The sequence below is a fragment of the Equus caballus genome, chromosome 13 (assembly GCF_041296265.1).
Source record: "Equus caballus isolate H_3958 breed thoroughbred chromosome 13, TB-T2T, whole genome shotgun sequence".
In the NCBI taxonomy this organism is placed as follows: domain Eukaryota; kingdom Metazoa; phylum Chordata; class Mammalia; order Perissodactyla; family Equidae; genus Equus; species Equus caballus.
The window spans coordinates 8,467,121-8,484,485 of NC_091696.1; the positions used below are offsets into that span (position 1 = coordinate 8,467,121).

A 17,365-nucleotide genomic window follows, 5' to 3' on the forward strand; every position below is an offset into this window, starting at 1 on the left:
GTGTTGGTGGGAGTGTGGCATAACCAGGAGAAAAGACCAAAAATACTATAGACCCTTGAAAAACTGGATTAAGACCATTTTGGCCTTTTCTTGGTTGTGTTAGATAGACACCAGAGTGCAAACCATTCCCAGTTTGACTCAGAACTACTTTTCTATTTTTTTCCCTAGGGGTTGGGGAGTTTCATTTGGATTTCTAATCATCTGAACTGTGATGTTTTATATTTACATAATTTACTTAAAATAACTTTCCTCTCCTTTTAGCTCTGTCTGATCTCGAGCTTGTAGCCCAATCTATTGTGTTTATTTTTGCTGGCTATGAGACTACGAGCACTTCTCTCTCCTTCCTTATGTATCTTTTGGCCACTCACCCTGATGTCCAGCAGAAGCTGCAGAAGGAGATTGATGTGACTTTCCCCAATAAGGTGAATGGATGTTACTTGGAGTGGGGGGGGGGGGGAGGTGAAGCCTTAGCAAGAATGTCTCTTTACCACTTCCTAAGAGAAATTTGCAAAAAGAGTGTGTCAATTCTTACACGTGTGCTCTTTAGGAAGTGTGTAAAGAGACAAAAAAAAAAAAGGGGGGGAGAGAAATCTAAGTAATGTATGCTACTCACATAAATATAAGATCTTTGAAAAAAGTGCCGGTCCTAGTGTTCCCACAATAATACCAAGTAAAAATCACAAAATCTCGGTGGCATCTAACAATCAGCATTTATTTGTCAAGTTTCTGGATAGTTATCTGTGTTGATGTTGGCTGGACTTGACTTGTTCTGGCTATTGTCTGATCTATGCTGGCCTTAGATAAGCTGGATAGGCTGACTCAGTTCTGCGTGTGCCCCACATAGTTCTCATACTCCATAAAATTAGCCCGGACCTGTTCTTCTTAGGGCAATGGCAGAGTGCAAGAGGAAAAAGCACAATTATATGGGTACCTTTCAAAACCGTGCTTGCATAACAGTTCGCCAACATTCCATTGGTTCAAAGCAAGCTACATGGCCACCCCAAGAGTCAGAATTGGAGGCCCCACAAAGTTAGGTGGCAAAGGGCATGGACACAGGAAGGGGTGAATTGGGACTATTAGTGCAATCTACCACGATGGGTAAACTTTGCAGACTACGAGAATCCTGGTATACAGGGAAGAGCACAGTGTAGGAAAAGGAAGACATGACTTTCCTGAGTGTGGTTTTGGACAAGTCTTATGATCTTTCTCAGTCATAGGTCCTTCAGATGTAAAGTAAGGATACAGTTTAGGGCTTACCAAAGTAGAGATTCTTTCTTTTATCTGCTTAAGCCCATATTGGGATTCTTTTCATTGCAATATAATGAAAAGTTCACTTAGAGACGGAGACGAGCTAAGCATTTTGTTCTCCCTTTTTTATAGTAATAATTACAAGGACAATAACAACACAAATAGCCAACATTTGCTTCTTAGTATACATGTCTCTTTTAAATGATTTCTATTTATAAATGAACTTAATATTCATAAAATGCCGTATTAGTCTGGATAGGCAATCTTATGCCTCACTAAGGGATTAGCCCTCAATATCAGTGGATTTACATAGCAAATGTTTACTTCTAACTCACATTTACATTTCCAACTGGACCCCAGTCGAGGATGGGAGTGGGAGTCTCTGCCCCACATAGCACTCAGAGATACAGGTTGTACATCTCTACCTTCTTATAGCTGGTTATATGGAACATGAGGCCTTCCTATTGGCTGAGGAATAAAGAAGTAGATTGTTGCTCACTGGCTTTTCAAATGTTTTTTCCCTGAACTGACATACATCACCTCGGCTCACAGCCCATTGGCAAATGTGATTTCCCCCAAGTTCAATGGGCTGGGAAATGTAGGGGACACATGAATGTTGGATAAGCAGTGATGTCTCTGCCACACCACCTTATGAAATGTCAGCTCTAATTATATCCATAGAAGATATCAGAAGACTGAACTACAGAGAAATGAAAGAACTTTCACATGCTAGTCATATAACCAATCATTTAATAAGGTGTCTGGCTCCTGAGCCAAACTCTTAACCTCTACAATATTCCATCTTCAATATAATACCAGGTGATAGCTCATATTGTCCGCACTGTCTTAAGATCTCTTCCCAAACTGAATTTCTTTATGATGAGAAGAGACCTGGCGGAAGTGGGGCTGAAGTGTGTTGTTTAGATTTTCAGAGTTTATAGTCAAATCCTGAAGGGCCAACCAGGAAACCGTTCCAATACCAGAGGGTAGGGCTGAGAGTAAAGTTCTTGTTACACCTTTTCCTAGAAATGAAATTGTGTGCCATGGTATCACCCATCTTAACCTTTTTTGGGTCATGTTTGGTTTAGAAAGGAACAGGTTTCTTCCCAAATTACTTATAGAGTTTTTATATAATAGAGCACATATCTTAAAATTTTATATATATAACCTAAAGAGTTAACAAGTAGTATTTTTCAACTAAAAAACCTTAAGTTCAATAGGGAATTGCCTTTTTTATACATTCTCTTTCCTTGGTGCAGGTGTGTGGTCTCTCTTTTGAAAGAAAACAATGACTTGGGCATATTTCACTTAAGAGTAAATGTTATAGTCCATTAGTCACATTTGTTCACAAGAGAAAGAAGAAAAGCCAATCTGATAGACGTGCTAATGTGAGGGATTTCAGGCCTTGTATAGAGGATTGTCCAAATGGTCTTCCATAGTCAAAAATACTCCACACATCTCAATGGGCCACTGAACAGGTCAAAGGACATGTAGATATTAAAATGCCTAGGAATGCTAAGGTACTTTATCAAAATAAATTAATCTTTTGTGCACCTAACACTTTCAATAACACTGTAGAGCCTGCGTGGAAAGTTGATCCTAAATCTTACTTTATCAAAATCTGTTTCTTTTTTCCCAGGTACCTCCCACCTATGATGCCCTGCTACAGATGGACTATCTTGACATGGTGTTGAATGAATCTCTCAGATTATTCCCAGTTGCTGGTAGACTTCAGAGGATCTGTAAGAAAGATGTGGAACTCAATGGGGTGTTCATTCCCAAAAGGACACTGGTGACTGTGCCAACCTTTGTTCTTCACCGAGCCTCAGAGTTCTGGCCAGAGCCTGAAGAGTTTCGTCCTGAAAGGTACAGGGCCCCTGGAAAAGGGAACCCGCTCTGATTCAGTCTGGTTTCAGCATATTCTGACATCTTAGTATAGATGACAAATTTGTAATTGTACAATCATTTATTTGTACATCTTTTTATTTTAGGGAGGTTTTTTTATTACAAGAGTGGTTATTATTTGTTTGCAAAATTCTACAAACCGTAGACTAGAAAAAAGAAAATTATAGCTGTCCACAGTCCCAATACCTTAAGATAGGCCTTGTTAATAAGGTGATGCATTTATGTATGGAATTTTTTTATGCATATATAAATTTTTTAAAATATGGAATGATATTATATTTTATTTTGCTTTGAACTGTTTACCTTATTTACCAGTAAACTATAACCATCTTATGTTACTCTATATATGTATATGTATTTACATAAATATATATATATATTTATGTATGATTGCATGCATTTGCCATAATTTATTGAGGCACTATCTGATTTTGGGAACATAGGTTCATTTTTCCTTTACATTCTTCTGTGCTATTTGCTTCACCTCTCTGAATTTACCACCAACATTCCTACATTCCATATTTTTAAACATTCGCTGCCATTTCCTCTAGCATTCTTGTAAGTGTGCAGGTAATGACCAGAGAGGTCCTCATCTCTGATAGTTTAAGCAACCTCATCGACGATGGAGGTAAGCACAGGTCCCTCAGTGCTGTTTGTGGCTGCGGTCCTGTGCCGACTCCCTTCTACTCTTACTATTGGTTGACAATTCCAAAGCAAAATGTCTGCTCTCTAGATGTCTGAGACATCCTCCTTGGAGGGGTCTTGAGGATGCTTTTCTGGGAATTCAGAACCAAGATCCGACTTTGGGCACAGCTTGAACTCTGGAAAGCATTAATGCTTTCCCACTTATTTTATTGTGAGCAAAATTTGAAACAAAATTTCTAGGGCTTTGGCTTGGATCTAAACTTTTATTAGCCCCTGAGGATAAGCTCCCTAATGGCAGGGACTTTTCTTGTTGGCCATGGTGTCCCTAGTGCTGGCATAGTGTCTACATGTGCTACTCATTGAAAGAAGAAGTCAGAGTTGGCCAAGTCTTCTGTTTCTGGACCAGAGGACCTCTGCGGTTCCTCCAAGCTCAGCAGTTCCCCCTCCTAAACTTCTTGACCATAAAACCACTAACTGTACTTCTCTTTGATTCATTTACTCATCAAATAGACGGAGAGTGCTTGTTGCTTGTCAGGGACTGGGTCAGGCAGTGAGAAATACAAACGTTAAAAAATGCCTAACATGAGGAATTTTGACAAATACACAAGTGTATGTGTATTTGACATATATACAAGCATATCCCATAGACATAAGTCTATGGAATACTTTTAATGCATCTATATGTGACCACTACCTGTCCAACATCCATAAGTCCATGTCAGCTGCCTCATTCAGACACCACTGCTATCTTTTTCCTAATTCCCATATTATTTTAAGACATACCATGTATAACTATCCCATCATGTTCTCCAAAATATAAGGACTCTTTAAAAAGTACATGCAACAATACCATTATCACTTTCCCCAAATCCACAATATTTCTTTTTCTTTTTTGTGAAGTTGGATTTTATTTTTTATTTATTCATTTATTTACTGTATTGTGGTAACATTGGTTCACAACATTACATAAATTTCAGATGTACATCACTATATTTCAATTTCTGTGTAGATTACATCATGTTTGCCACCCAAAGACTAAGTACAATCCATCATCACACCTGTGCCTAATCACCCTTTTTGCCCTCGTCCCTCCTCCCTTCCCCTTTTGTCAGCACCAATCCAATCTCTGTTTCTATGTGATTGTTTGTTGTTTTTATCTTCTGCTTATGAGTGAGATCATATGCTATTTGGTTTTCTCCCTCTGACTTATTTTGCTTAGCATGATACCCTCAAGGTCCATCCATGTTGTCGCAAATGGCTAGATTTCATCTTTTCTTATGGCTGAGTAGTGTTCCTTTATGTATATTTACAACATCTTCTTTATCCATTTGTCTCTTGATGGACACTTAGGTTGCTTCCAAGTCTTGGCTATTGTGAATAATGCTGTAATGAACATAGGGGTGCATGTATCTTACACATTCATGTTTTCATGTTCTTTGGATAAATACCCAGCAGTGGAATAGCTGGATCGTATGGCAGTTCTATTCTTAGTTCTTTGAGGAATCTCCATACTGTTTTCCATAGTGGCTGCCCAGTCTGGACTCCCACCAGCAGTGTATGAGAGTTTCCTTCTCTCCACATCCTCTCTAACACTTATTGTTTCCTGTCTGGTTAATTATTGCCATTCTGACTGGAGTGAGGTGGTATCTCACTATAGTTTTGATTTTCCTTTCCCTGGTAGTTAATGATGAACATCTTTCCATGTGCCTGTTGGCCATATATATATCTTCTTTGGAGAAATGTCTGTTCAGATATTTTTGCCAATTTTTAATTGGGTTGTTGGGTTATTTTTGTTGAGATGTATGATTTCTTTATAGATTTTAGGGATTAACCCCTTATCAGATATATGGTTTGTAAATATCTTCTCCCAATTGTTAGGTTGTCTTTTCTTTTTTTTCATGGTTTCCTTTGCTGTACAGAAGCTTTTTAGTTTGATGTAGTCCCATTTGTTTGTTTTTTCTACTGTTTCCCTGACCCAGTCAGACATAGTAATTAAAAGTATCCTGGTAAGGCTGATGTTGAAGAGCATGCTGCTTATGTTTTTGTCTAGAAGTTTAATAGTTACAGGCCTTACATTCAAGTCTTTAATCCATTGTGAGTTCATTTTTGTGCAAGGTGTAAGATAATGGTCTATTTCCATTCCTTTGTATGTGGCTGTCCAGTTTTCCTAAAACCATGTATTGAAGAGATTTTCCATTCTCTATTGTGTGTTTTGGCTCCCTTATCAAAAATTAATTGTCCATATACGTGTTGGTTTATTTATGGGTTCTCAGTTCCATTCCATTGATATGCGTCTCTGTTTTTGTGCCAGTACCATGCTGTTTTTGGTACTATAGTTTTGTAGTGTATTTTGCAATCAGGCAGTGTAATACCTCCAGCTTAGTTCTTTTTTCTCAGGATTCCTTTGGCTGTTCAGGCTCTTTTGTTCTTCCATATAAATTTTAGGATTCTTTGTTCTATTTCTGTGAAAAATGTTGGAACATTGATTGGGATTGCATTGAATCTGTAGATTGCTGTAGGAATTATGGTCGTTTTAACTATGGTAATTCTTCCAGACAAAGAGCACAGAGTATCTTTCCATTTCTTTGTTTCTTCTTCTATTTCTTTCAACAATGTTTTATAATTTTCAGTGTACAGACCTTTTACCTGTTTGGTTAAGTTTATTCCTTGATATTTTCTTCTTTTTGTTGCAGTTGTAAACCCGATTGTATTTCTAATTTCTCTTTCTGTTACTTCATTGTTGCTGTGTAGAAATCCAACCTATTTTTGTATGTTGATTTTGTATCCTGCAACTTTGCCATTCAATTTTTATTTCTAAAAGTTTTTTTGTGGATTCTTTAGGATTTTCTATGTATAATATCATGCAATCTGTAAATAGTGATGGTTTCACTTCTTCCTTTCCTATTTGGATCCCTTTTCTTTTTCTCGCCTTATTGCTTTGGCTAAGACATCTAATACTATGTTAAATAAGAGTGGTGAAAGTGGGCAGTCTTGTCTGGTTCCTAGTCTTAGAAGGATAGCTTTCTGTTTTTCTCCATTGAGAATTATATTAGCTGTGGGTTTGTCATATACGGCCTGTATCATGTTCAGCTACTTCCTTTCCATCAGATTTTATTCACCGTTTTTTCATGAATGGATGCTGTACCTTGTCACATGCTTTCGCTGCATCTATTGAGATGATCATTTTATTTTTATTCTTCATTTTGTTAATGTGGTGTATCACATTGATTGATTTGCAAATGTTGAACCATCCCTGTATCCCTGGAATAAATCCCATATGATCAGGGTGTATGATCTTTTTAATGGACTGTCATATTCAATTTCCTGGTATTTTGTTGAGGATGTTTGCACTGATGTTCATCAGTGATATTGACTTGTAATTTCATCTTTGGGTTGTCCTTGTCTGGTTTTAGTATCAAGGTAGTGTTGACTTTGTAGAACCAGTTAGGAACCTTCCCCACCTCTTCAATTTTTTGGAAGAGTTTTAGAAGGATAGGTATTAAGTCTTCTTTGAATGTTTTGTAGAATTCACCAGGGAAAGCATCTGGTCCTTGACTTTTATTTTTTGGGAGGTTTTTGATTACTGTTTCAATCTCCTTACTGGTGATTGTTCTATTAAAATTGTCTATTTTTTCTTGACTCAGTCTTGAAGGTTGTATGATTCTAAGAATTTATCCATTTCTTCTAGATTATCCAGTTTGTTGGTGTATAGCTTTTCACAGTGTTCTCTTATAATCTTTTGTATTTCTGCAGTATCTATTTTAATTTCTCCTCTTTAATTTTTGATTTTATTTATTAGAGACTTCCCTCTTTTTCTCTTGGTGAGTCTAGCTATAGGTTTGTCAATTTCGTTTATTTTTTTTCAAAGAACCAGATCTTTTCCCTTGATCTTTCTTTTGTTCTTTTAGTCTCTGTTTCATTTAATTCTGCTCTCCTTCTACTGATTTTGGGCTTTGTTTGTTCTTCTTCTTCCGGTTCCTTTAGGTGCAATGTTAGATCGTTTGTTGAGGTAGGCCTGTATTGCTATAGACTTCCCTTTTACAACCACTTTTGCTGCTTCTCATAAGTTTTGGAATGCCATATTTTCATATTCATTTATCTCCAGATATTTTTTATTTGTCCTTTGATTTCTTCATTGATCCAATCATTATTTAGCAGCATTTTGTTTAATCCCTAAGTATTTATCTCTTTTCTGATTTCTTCCTGTAGTTGACTTCCTGTTTCATACTATTGTGGTCAGAAAAGATACTTGGTCTTATTTCAGTCGTCCTAAATTTAAAGAGACTTGTTTTGTGGCCTAGTATGCAATCAATCCTGGAGAATGTTCCATGTGCATTAAAAAAGAATGTGTATTCTGCAGTTTTGGGATGGAATGTTCTGTATATATCTGTGTAGTCCATCTGGTCTAATGTGTTATTTAAGACCAATGTTTCCCTATTGATCTTCTGTTTGTATGATCTGTCCATTGATGTAAGTGGAGTGTTAAAGTCCCCTGCTATTAATACATTACTGTCTATTTCTCCTTTTATGTCTGTTAATAATTGCTTTTATATATTTAGGTACTCCTATGTTGGGTTCATAGATATTAACAAGTGTTATATCCTCTTGCTGGGTTTTATCATTATGTAGTACCCTTCTTTGCCTCTTGTTACAGTTTTTGCTTTCAAGTGTATTCTGTCTGATATAAGTATTGCTACCCCAGCTTTCTTTTCTTTGCCATTTGCATGGAGTATATTTTTCCATCCCTTCACTTTCAGTTTGTGTGTGCTGTTAGGCCTGAAGTGTATCTCTTGTATGCAGCATATACATGGGTCTTGTTGTTCTATCCATTAAGCCACCTTATGCCTTTTGATTGGAAATCTAGTCCATTGACATTTACAGTAGCTGTTGATAAGTATGTACTTATTTCCATTTTGTTACCTTTTTTCCTGGGTGTTCTAGTTCTTCTCTATTCCTTTCTTCTTCTCTTGCTTTCTTCCCTTGTGGCTTGATGGCTTTCTTTAGTATTATGTTTGGGTTCCTTTCTCTTAATTTTTGTGTATTTATTATAGGCATCTGGTTTGTGATTACCATGAGGTTCACATACAACAACCTATGTATATAGCAATCTGTATTAAGTTGATGGTCTCTTTAGTTTGCACCTCTTGCCAAAAGCCCTAGTCTTTTACTCCCCTCATCCCACTTTTTATGTTTTTCATATCATATCTAACTTTTTTTTATGTGTGTGTCCATTACCCTCTTACCATGGAAATAGGTAATATTTGTACGTTTGTCTTTGATCTTCATATTAGTTTCATAGTTTGTTGATCTGCTACCTTTACCGTCTTTTTGCCTTTACCAGTGATTTTATTGCTTTTTTTGATAATTCTTCTTATTCCTATTTGTGATCTTCTCTTTCCCACTTAAATAAGTACCTTTAGCACTTCTTGTAAAACTGATTTCTTGGTGATAACTCCTTTAATTTTTGCTTGTCTGGGAAACTCTTTATCTCTCCTTCCATTCTGAATGGTAACCTTTTGGGGTATCATATTCCTGGCCATAAGTTTTTTCCTTTCAGCACTTTATATATATCATGCCACTCCCTTCTACCCTGTCAGGCTTCTTCTGAGAAGTCAGCTGATAGCCTTATGGGTTTTCTTTCGTATGTCACTTGTGCCTTTCTCTTGTAGCTTTTAGGATTGTGTCTTTGTCTTTAATTCCTCACATTTTAATTATGATGTGTCTTGGTGTGGACCTCTTTGGTTGTGTCTTGTTTGGTGTTCTCTGTGCTTCCTGTACCTAGATGTCTGTTTCCTTCCTTAGGTTAGGAAATTTTTCAGCTATTATTTCTGCAAATAGATTCTCTGTTCCTTTGTCTCTCTCTCTCTTCTCCTTTTGAGACACCTATTATATGAATGTGAGCTCACTTAATGTTGTAGCAGAGGTCCCTTACATTGTTCTTGTTCTTTTTAATACTCTTTTCTTTTATCTGTTCAGCTTTGGGGATTTTCTCTATTCTTCCAGCCAGCTCGTTGTTCCATTCTTCTGTATCATCTACTCTGTTTTCGAGTCCCTCTGGTGATTTTCTCATTTCCAGTATTGTATTCTTCATTTATGACTGGTTCTTTTTTACATATTCCAGTTCTTTGTTGACGTTCTCACTGAGTTCATCCAACCTTCTCCAAAGATCAGTGAGCATTCTTATGACTTTTTGTTTGAACTCTTTGTCAGTTAGATTATTTATTTCTATTTCATTTAGTTCTTTTCCTGGGGTTTTGTGCTGTCCCCTTACTTGAAACATATTCCCTTGCTTCCTCATTTTGCCTCTTTCTCTGTGACTATGTAGTTTTGTGTCACCTATGTATTAGGTGAGTCAGTTACGTCTCCTGACCTTGGAGAGGTCTCCTTATGTAAGAGAAGCCTTATGAAGCCCAGCAGAGTGCTTCCCTCTAGCCACCAGTTCCAAATGTTCCAGGAGTGACACTTGTGTGGCCTATGTGTATCCTTCTGTTGTGGCAAGGTTGCTCTTATTGCAGATGCCCAGTGAGGCTAGGCTGTCCCCCAGGCTGGCTGGTTGTAATGCTCAGCTGCCTGTGGCTGCTATGGTCTCTGCAGTCATTTTTTCAGGCAAGGGGAGACCCAGCACAGTTGCCTACAAGGTCTAATAGCACATTTCTGTTGTGGTTTTTCTGCTAAGTGAGTAGACCCCCAGTGTGGCTGGTTGCAAGGCTCAAGGGCTTACAATTGTGTAGACATCTGGCCTGCAAGGCTATTGTCAGCTCTCTTAGGACTGCAGCTGATTCGGGCTGGCCACAGCCACATAGAACCCAATTGTTTCAGGCTTTGGAAGGTGCATCTGATCCCTATGTGGCTGTTTGAGAAATACAAATGTTCTGCAGCTGACTAGCCCCACTTCCCACAGGGCCACACACAACATCAGCACAGTCCTGTCCTGTGCACACAACCTGACCTCCTGAAGCAGAACCAGTTCCCACACTGCAGAGGCCCCACACACTCCACCTGTTCCTTATGCATGCCCCACCCCACAGAGGCAGACCCACTTGCCTGCCTGCAGATTATCCAGGCACCCAGTCAATGCAGGCCCACAAGTTGCCCAAAGGCTTGCTGTTGGATGTGGCCAGTGCCTCGTGTATGATGTTTGCCCTGGTGGAGTTGGATTAAATCAGTACTCTAGTAGGTGGAGGAGACCCTGGGCTAACAGGCCAATGGCGTTTGCCAGCATTTGTGTCAGCACATCTGTACTAGGCTGCAATGATGGCTGCTGCCAATGTATCAGTCCCTGGAGAGGTCTCACCTTCTACCAAGATGCACTGAGAGCCTACTGGGGGGTCTCTTTTCACAAAAGGACTGTGTACCTTTCTTTCTGCTGATTTTAGGTTGTTCTCCAAAATGGGTGAATTTGTCTGTGGGCCCTTTAAGAGGTGGCCTTTTTTTCCTATGTCTTATAGCTTTTCTGGGGGTATTCCCTGTTGTTGTTAAGAGCCAGCAAAGCTAGATATTATGAGACTCGTCTTGCTTGTGCTGAGTCTAATAGATGCTTATAGCAGTAACTCTCCCCTGCTCAGGTCCCCCACTCCTCCAGGTAAGGCTGCATACCTTAGGATTGCTCCCAGCAGGCCATGATGCCCCACAGCTTGCAAATGTGGATTTTTTTCTCTGCATAAGGCATTTATGCCTCTTCAACCACAGTCATGACTGTCCCTTGTTGTGAGGGTTCTATTTAACCAGTTTTCAGTTCTCTCTCAGGGCTAATTGTTCCAAGAATAGTTGTAAATTTGTTGTGTTTGTGGGATGAGGTGAGTTCAGAGTCTGCCTATGCCACCATCTTGACACCTCTACCACAGGTGTTCTTAATGTAGTCACATATTGAGGAATCAAATGAAATAAAAATAGGTCTAACCTTCAAGGAGTTTATGGCTTAGTGGAACAGAAAGATAAAGAAATCAGTGATTATACTATAGTAAAGTAGCATCATATGCCCATGTAAGTCTTCTGAAATGAGCTACTCTATGAGGAAGAAGGGAGAGAGAGAGAGAGGGAAGGGAGGAGAGAGGGAGGGGAAGGAAAATAAGGAAGAGAAGGGAAAATAACGTTGTAAATAATGGGAGGCATTTCTCCTTCTTCCTTCCTGCATGTGCACATGACCAACATAAGTGACTGGAGGCAGAGACTTACTTTTCCTTGAATCACTCTCATCTCTTTTTGTGAACATCTCACCACCCTGAATGTAGTTTTCCTGTTTAAAGATAAATTTTCTTTTAAATGACATTCATCTCATCTCCTCAACAAGACTGAAAGCTACTATAGGGAAGAGGAATAGAAATGGTCTGTAACTTACAGTTCTTACAGCAAAATATCCATAGCTGCATGTCAATGACTAGCCCACAACAGTATCCTGTGTACTACTGATTGAGGAGGCTAAGTGAGAATTCCAAACCTGTAGCTTTTGTGGTTTTTATGTTTCAATAACTTGCTTTCATCTACTTTTGTGGATCCAGGTTCAGTAAGGAGAACAAGGACAGCATAAATCCTTATATATACCTGCCTTTTGGAACCGGACCCCGAAACTGCATTGGCATGAGATTTGCTCTGATGAACATGAAACTTGCTGTCGTCAGAGTGCTGCAGAACTTCTCCTTCAAACCTTGTAAAGAAACAGAGGTTGGACAGTCAAGTTTCTTCACAAATAACGTTTTATTGGGAGGGGCTTTTTTTTTTTATGTCAAGGGGTCTGTGTGCGTGTGTGTGTGTGTGTGCATGTGTGTGTATAAAAGACTGTATTCTATCCAAAGGTAAATTTATTCTATTAGCTGAAGAATCTATTTGGAGCCATCTGTGACCTTTAAGGCGCTTAGCTCTGTATTGCTAAGTCTGTGACTTTATAAGATCCAACTATAAAGATCATCTGGAGCCAATGCAGTTAGTGTGACAGGATTATGCCCAGTCCTTTGGACTTGAGTAAAATTTTAAATTTGGTTTCAAGTCCACTGGAAGGAAGGGAAAATCTTGCACAGTTATTAAGTGCAGTGATCACCATGTCATGACTGTTGAAGGATGGTCTTCTCCACCAAAACTTACAGAAGATTCATGACAGCAGTTCTCTACTGCTGTCTGTATAAGGAAATCACCACGGATCTTTAAAACTCCTGATGCTTAAGAAATCTCAGACTTTAAAATAATTCACCTAGAGTGTGGCTTAAAAGCACTCCTATTGTACCTTATGTGCAGGCAAGGTTGAGAATCACTAATTTAAATAATTTCTGCCAGATGTGAAAGACTCGCGCAGTCTAGGTCCTTCCTACCTATTTGACCTCATATTCCAGGAGCCCTGCTCTAGTAAAACTGGGTGCCTTTTACATCCTAGTAATAATTCCATGAATGTTCTTCTCACTCTCCTCCTCATTCTGTTCTCATCCTTCAAGTCTTAGATGAATCCCAAAGCCCCTCTATGGGGCCTTCCCATCTAGTCCAGAGCCCATTCTTTCCTCTGCTCTATCAGTTATTGCAGGCTGGTATCATTGGTCAGATCGCCTAACTTAATACTTTGTTATTCAACCATCCAGTTTGGTTTGTATGTTTTCTTTGTGTCTATGAATGTCTTTAACTCCTGCACCTCATTTATTCCCATCATAAACTTCCATCGGTGTCTTGTAGTCATTCAGCAAATGGTTAAGGAATAATTTGAAGTTTATTTAGAGCTCTTGGATACAAATTTTGAAAAATTTTAACTATAAAATTTTAACAAATGACATTTTTGTATGTGCGTGTTGTGTGTATGTGTCTGCAGGGGAGAAGTATGCATACCATATATAATCATAAAATAACAAGGTTTTAAATTTATAGAAAGATATGGAATATCTCTTCTGAATACGTAAAGAACTTTAGCCTTTGATTCCTAACAAATCAGGCCCTATAATAAGGTTTATTTCTAGGACTCATGCACGTAATGTGCAGCTCCTCCCCTTAAGTAGGCTCCCTGCAGGGGAGAGGATAGAGATGGATCCCATCTTATTTATGATTTTAGGGTAGCTGTGTGGCAATGCTGTAAGTATGACAAAAGAGATTCCATAAAGAGAGAAAGCAGATCTCTGGCACACCTGGGATGGTACAGACACTCCCTGTGAACTCCTAGTCACCCACAGGCTGGCACTTCTTACTCTCTATGATACTTTGCTTACGCTTCAGTCAACTGAGTCCCAAAGCCGATTCTGCTGCTGGCCTCCCCAACACTTAAGGAGTGACTGGGTGAGAAAGGGGCGAAAACTATCAGTGAAAGTACTGTATTTCAGAAGTTCACCATTTGCACTCTTCAAGTGATCCAAGAGATGTTGGAGAGCAGGAATAATATTCTAAAGAACCTTTCCAGTCATGAAACTGGATGGCTTCCACTGGGAGAGGTGACTGAATTCTAGAAGTTGAGGATGAAGCAATATAATTAAAATATGTAATAACACTCTGGATCACCTGATAAGTCCATCATAGACAAAATTAATTCTATATGGCTTTTCAAAATAGTTTCCTATAATCCATAAGAATCTGGTTTTAATTGTAGAAGTTCATACTTTTTACTTAAAATTTAAATCAAAAAGGAATACAAGCCAACATGAATTTGTCTCCATCCTGGTCCAGAATTGGTGCTCCATAGATATTTTCTTGAATGAATGGATGGATGGATGAATGCTTTTGCTATTTGGTCTTGATGCAACTTACAGACTAAATATAAAGAATTAAAGTTATGTGATGTTAAAAGTAGTTTATATGTTTGTAAAACATTGTCGTTCTTTATGTGTCTTGTCTACTTTGTTCTGTTATTGGCAGTGCTACCTCAATCAGTTCTCATATGCTTGTTTAACTGTTGCAGATACCCATAAAATTAGGCACTGAAGCAATTGTGAAACCACAAAAGCCCATTGTTCTAAAAGTTGAGCCCAGAGATGGGACCATGACTGGAGCCTGACTTTCCCTAAGGACTTCCACTGTTCTTCAAGGAAGCTGTATCCCAGAACACCAGAGATCTTAATTTACTTTGTGAATACAATTCAGAATGAAGGTGGGCTTAACCTACTGCATGTGATGGATGCCTGAGGATTCTTACATTTATTGATTTTCCAAGTGTCTATGTAGAGTATTACATGTTATGTGATATGAAGCAGGGGACAAGTGAGTGCCGGGTATGTGAACTCAGCTTGTCTGGTTCTTGCAGGATGATCTCCATCCTCCCACACTTAGTACTATCTACTTCTGCTGAACACTGATCGAGAATAAAATTTCTCAACAATTTTTAATGAACACAATGATTATTGTGGTGACTGTAGTAGAGACATTTATATCACACATTCATTTTGAATATTTTATAAAATATTATATTGAGCAAATCAATAAACTTCTCCTTACAAAAGTACTTTTTGATGCCTTCTTGCACGTTAGGGGAAATCTATAGAACTGAATCAGTGAGAGTCAGTGACTAAACGTTTTTAACCATCACAATGACTGAGTGGGTGGGCACTTTTCAGAGCTTTCATTTGATATATTAAGACAGGTGAGAGTTAATCTACTGTGACTTTGCCTGTTTCTTAGAAAGTGTATTCATACTTTAGTGCTCCCATTGTTGGAGTGCGTATTTTTTGTAATACTCAAATGAGGCACTCATTATTATAATATTAGCTTTGATTTAGTTTTCATCTCATCTCCCCTGATGTTTCTGAAAGGTAGGAAAGATGTTTTATTATATGTGTTTATACTCCTTCCTCAGCTCCCAACTGTCTTAATACAATGGAGATCAAATTAAAAAAAAATGATTGATTGATCATTGGTTGGGCAGACAGGCTACAAATTTCATCAGTTTTGTTTGGTTTCAGAAGCTACATAAGTTTTTCCTTTTCCTTTTCTGCCACTTCCCTTTAATCTCCATCCCTTCCCTCTTTCTTTCCTGGATAATTCTGTCCTAAAGCCAATATGTGGGGAACAGCAAGGTGGGCAGCCATATTCTTATGGGCATGAAGAGAAGGGAGTCACAATGGCTCCATGTCTGAGACAAAGTAGGATAGTGAGAGCGTCCACATGAAGGGGAAGCCTGTGTTGGGTTTGGGAGCCCAAGAAAGGTGAGAAGGGGTTCCATGTAGAAGAGTGGCCTGGGTAGAGCAACCAGAGCCTAAACTGGTGTGCAGGAGCCTAGTAGGATGAGGAGGGCATCCGTGAGTAGAAAGGGATTGATCACATAAAGGGGGATTGATCAAATAAGTCAATATATTAAGGATGATGGGAGCCAGGTTTCAAACTGTTGGGAAGGAAGTCACTGATAAGGAGAGAAAATGCAATGAACCCTGTGGAGTCATAGATTTGAACTTAATGTATCAGTGTAAATTCATTCTTTCTATATAGTAGATGGTTGATAGATAGATAGATAGATAGATGTGTGGCTGTGTTGTGTATGTAGATATAAAAACACATGATCTCTACTTGTCTCCACTGTTAGAGCTTAGAAGCAATGACATCCTAACAGAAATCAGCATACCTAGTGCCCAGATCTTGGTTTAAACATGCCATTTTCCACTAAAAGGAGCCATGGCTCCTTGGAGAAATGGCTGACTCCAGGGCTGGGACTGGGAAAGTACAAGATGAACCTGGAACATCTTGTTGTACTAGAAAGCAAGAGAATGCTAAACAGGGAGGGGGCATGTCAACAGGACACAGAAGCCAGCCTGTGGGGCTTCTAATGAGCAAATCAGGAACAATTCGACCATCATAATAGAAAGACAGTAAGACATGATGACCCATTGAATAAACTAAAAAACTAAGTAAAGAAGTAAAACATATATATATATATATATATATATATATATATATATATATATATGGATAAATTGCAGTTTGATGAGTATATTTACACAGTTTCAAAGTGCTGTTGCTCCAAATTCCAGTTAATTACAAGGGAAAAGGATAGCTTCACAGTGGAGAAACCTGGTGGACACCCCCTTAACCAAATGATAAGAGAGAGCATCACCAGAAACAGGATAAATTGACTGCATCACCTGATGGCTCACAGTAAGAAGACCTCAGTGCTACCTCTGTAATAGTCCTACCAAGGAGACAAACCTGAAATAAATCCTGAAACAGTCATGGAAACCCAAACTGAGGAATATCTACTCCTGGTTTCTCATTGATGTGTAATCTTCAAAAGAGTTACGGTTGTGAAAGCTAAAGACTGATGAAATGTTCCAGATCGAAGGGAGTATAGAGAGGTGACACTAACAACAAGTGGGCTGGGCCCTTCTGCTGTACAGGACATTATTGGGACAACTGGGAGGATTCGATGGGGTCAGAGGGTTAGATGGCAGTAACGTAGTGGCATTAACTTCTTGACTTGGATGGTCATATTGAGGTAAAATAGGGAAATATCCTTGTTTGTAGAAACTACAGGGTTTATGGAGTATCAGGTCAGCAATTTACACTGAGATGGTTCAGAAAAATAGTTCTTGGAACAGACTCTTCTGTAAGTGTTTCATCGTTTGCTGGGAAAGAGCCACAACAATACTTTTTGGCTTACACAGCTCTCTCCCTCTCACCT

At 38.7% G+C, this 17,365-nt stretch overlaps 1 protein-coding gene across 4 annotated transcripts in view; it reads left to right on the plus strand.

The window, feature by feature from the left end:
- CYP3A97 (cytochrome P450 3A97) overlaps positions 1 to 15,199 on the plus strand; it is a 36,783-nt gene extending 21,584 nt beyond the window's left edge. For 3 of the 4 annotated variants that reach the window (XM_070230613.1, XM_070230612.1, XM_014729837.3), the window contains 4 exons: positions 262 to 422; positions 2,888 to 3,114; positions 12,297 to 12,459; positions 14,660 to 15,199. In XM_070230613.1, the coding sequence (XP_070086714.1) occupies positions 262 to 422; positions 2,888 to 3,114; positions 12,297 to 12,459; positions 14,660 to 14,755 (647 nt within the window). In that variant the 3' untranslated portion in view covers positions 14,756 to 15,199. 4 annotated transcript variants of the gene reach the window in all.
- The last annotated feature ends 2,166 nt before the right edge of the window (positions 15,200 to 17,365 follow it).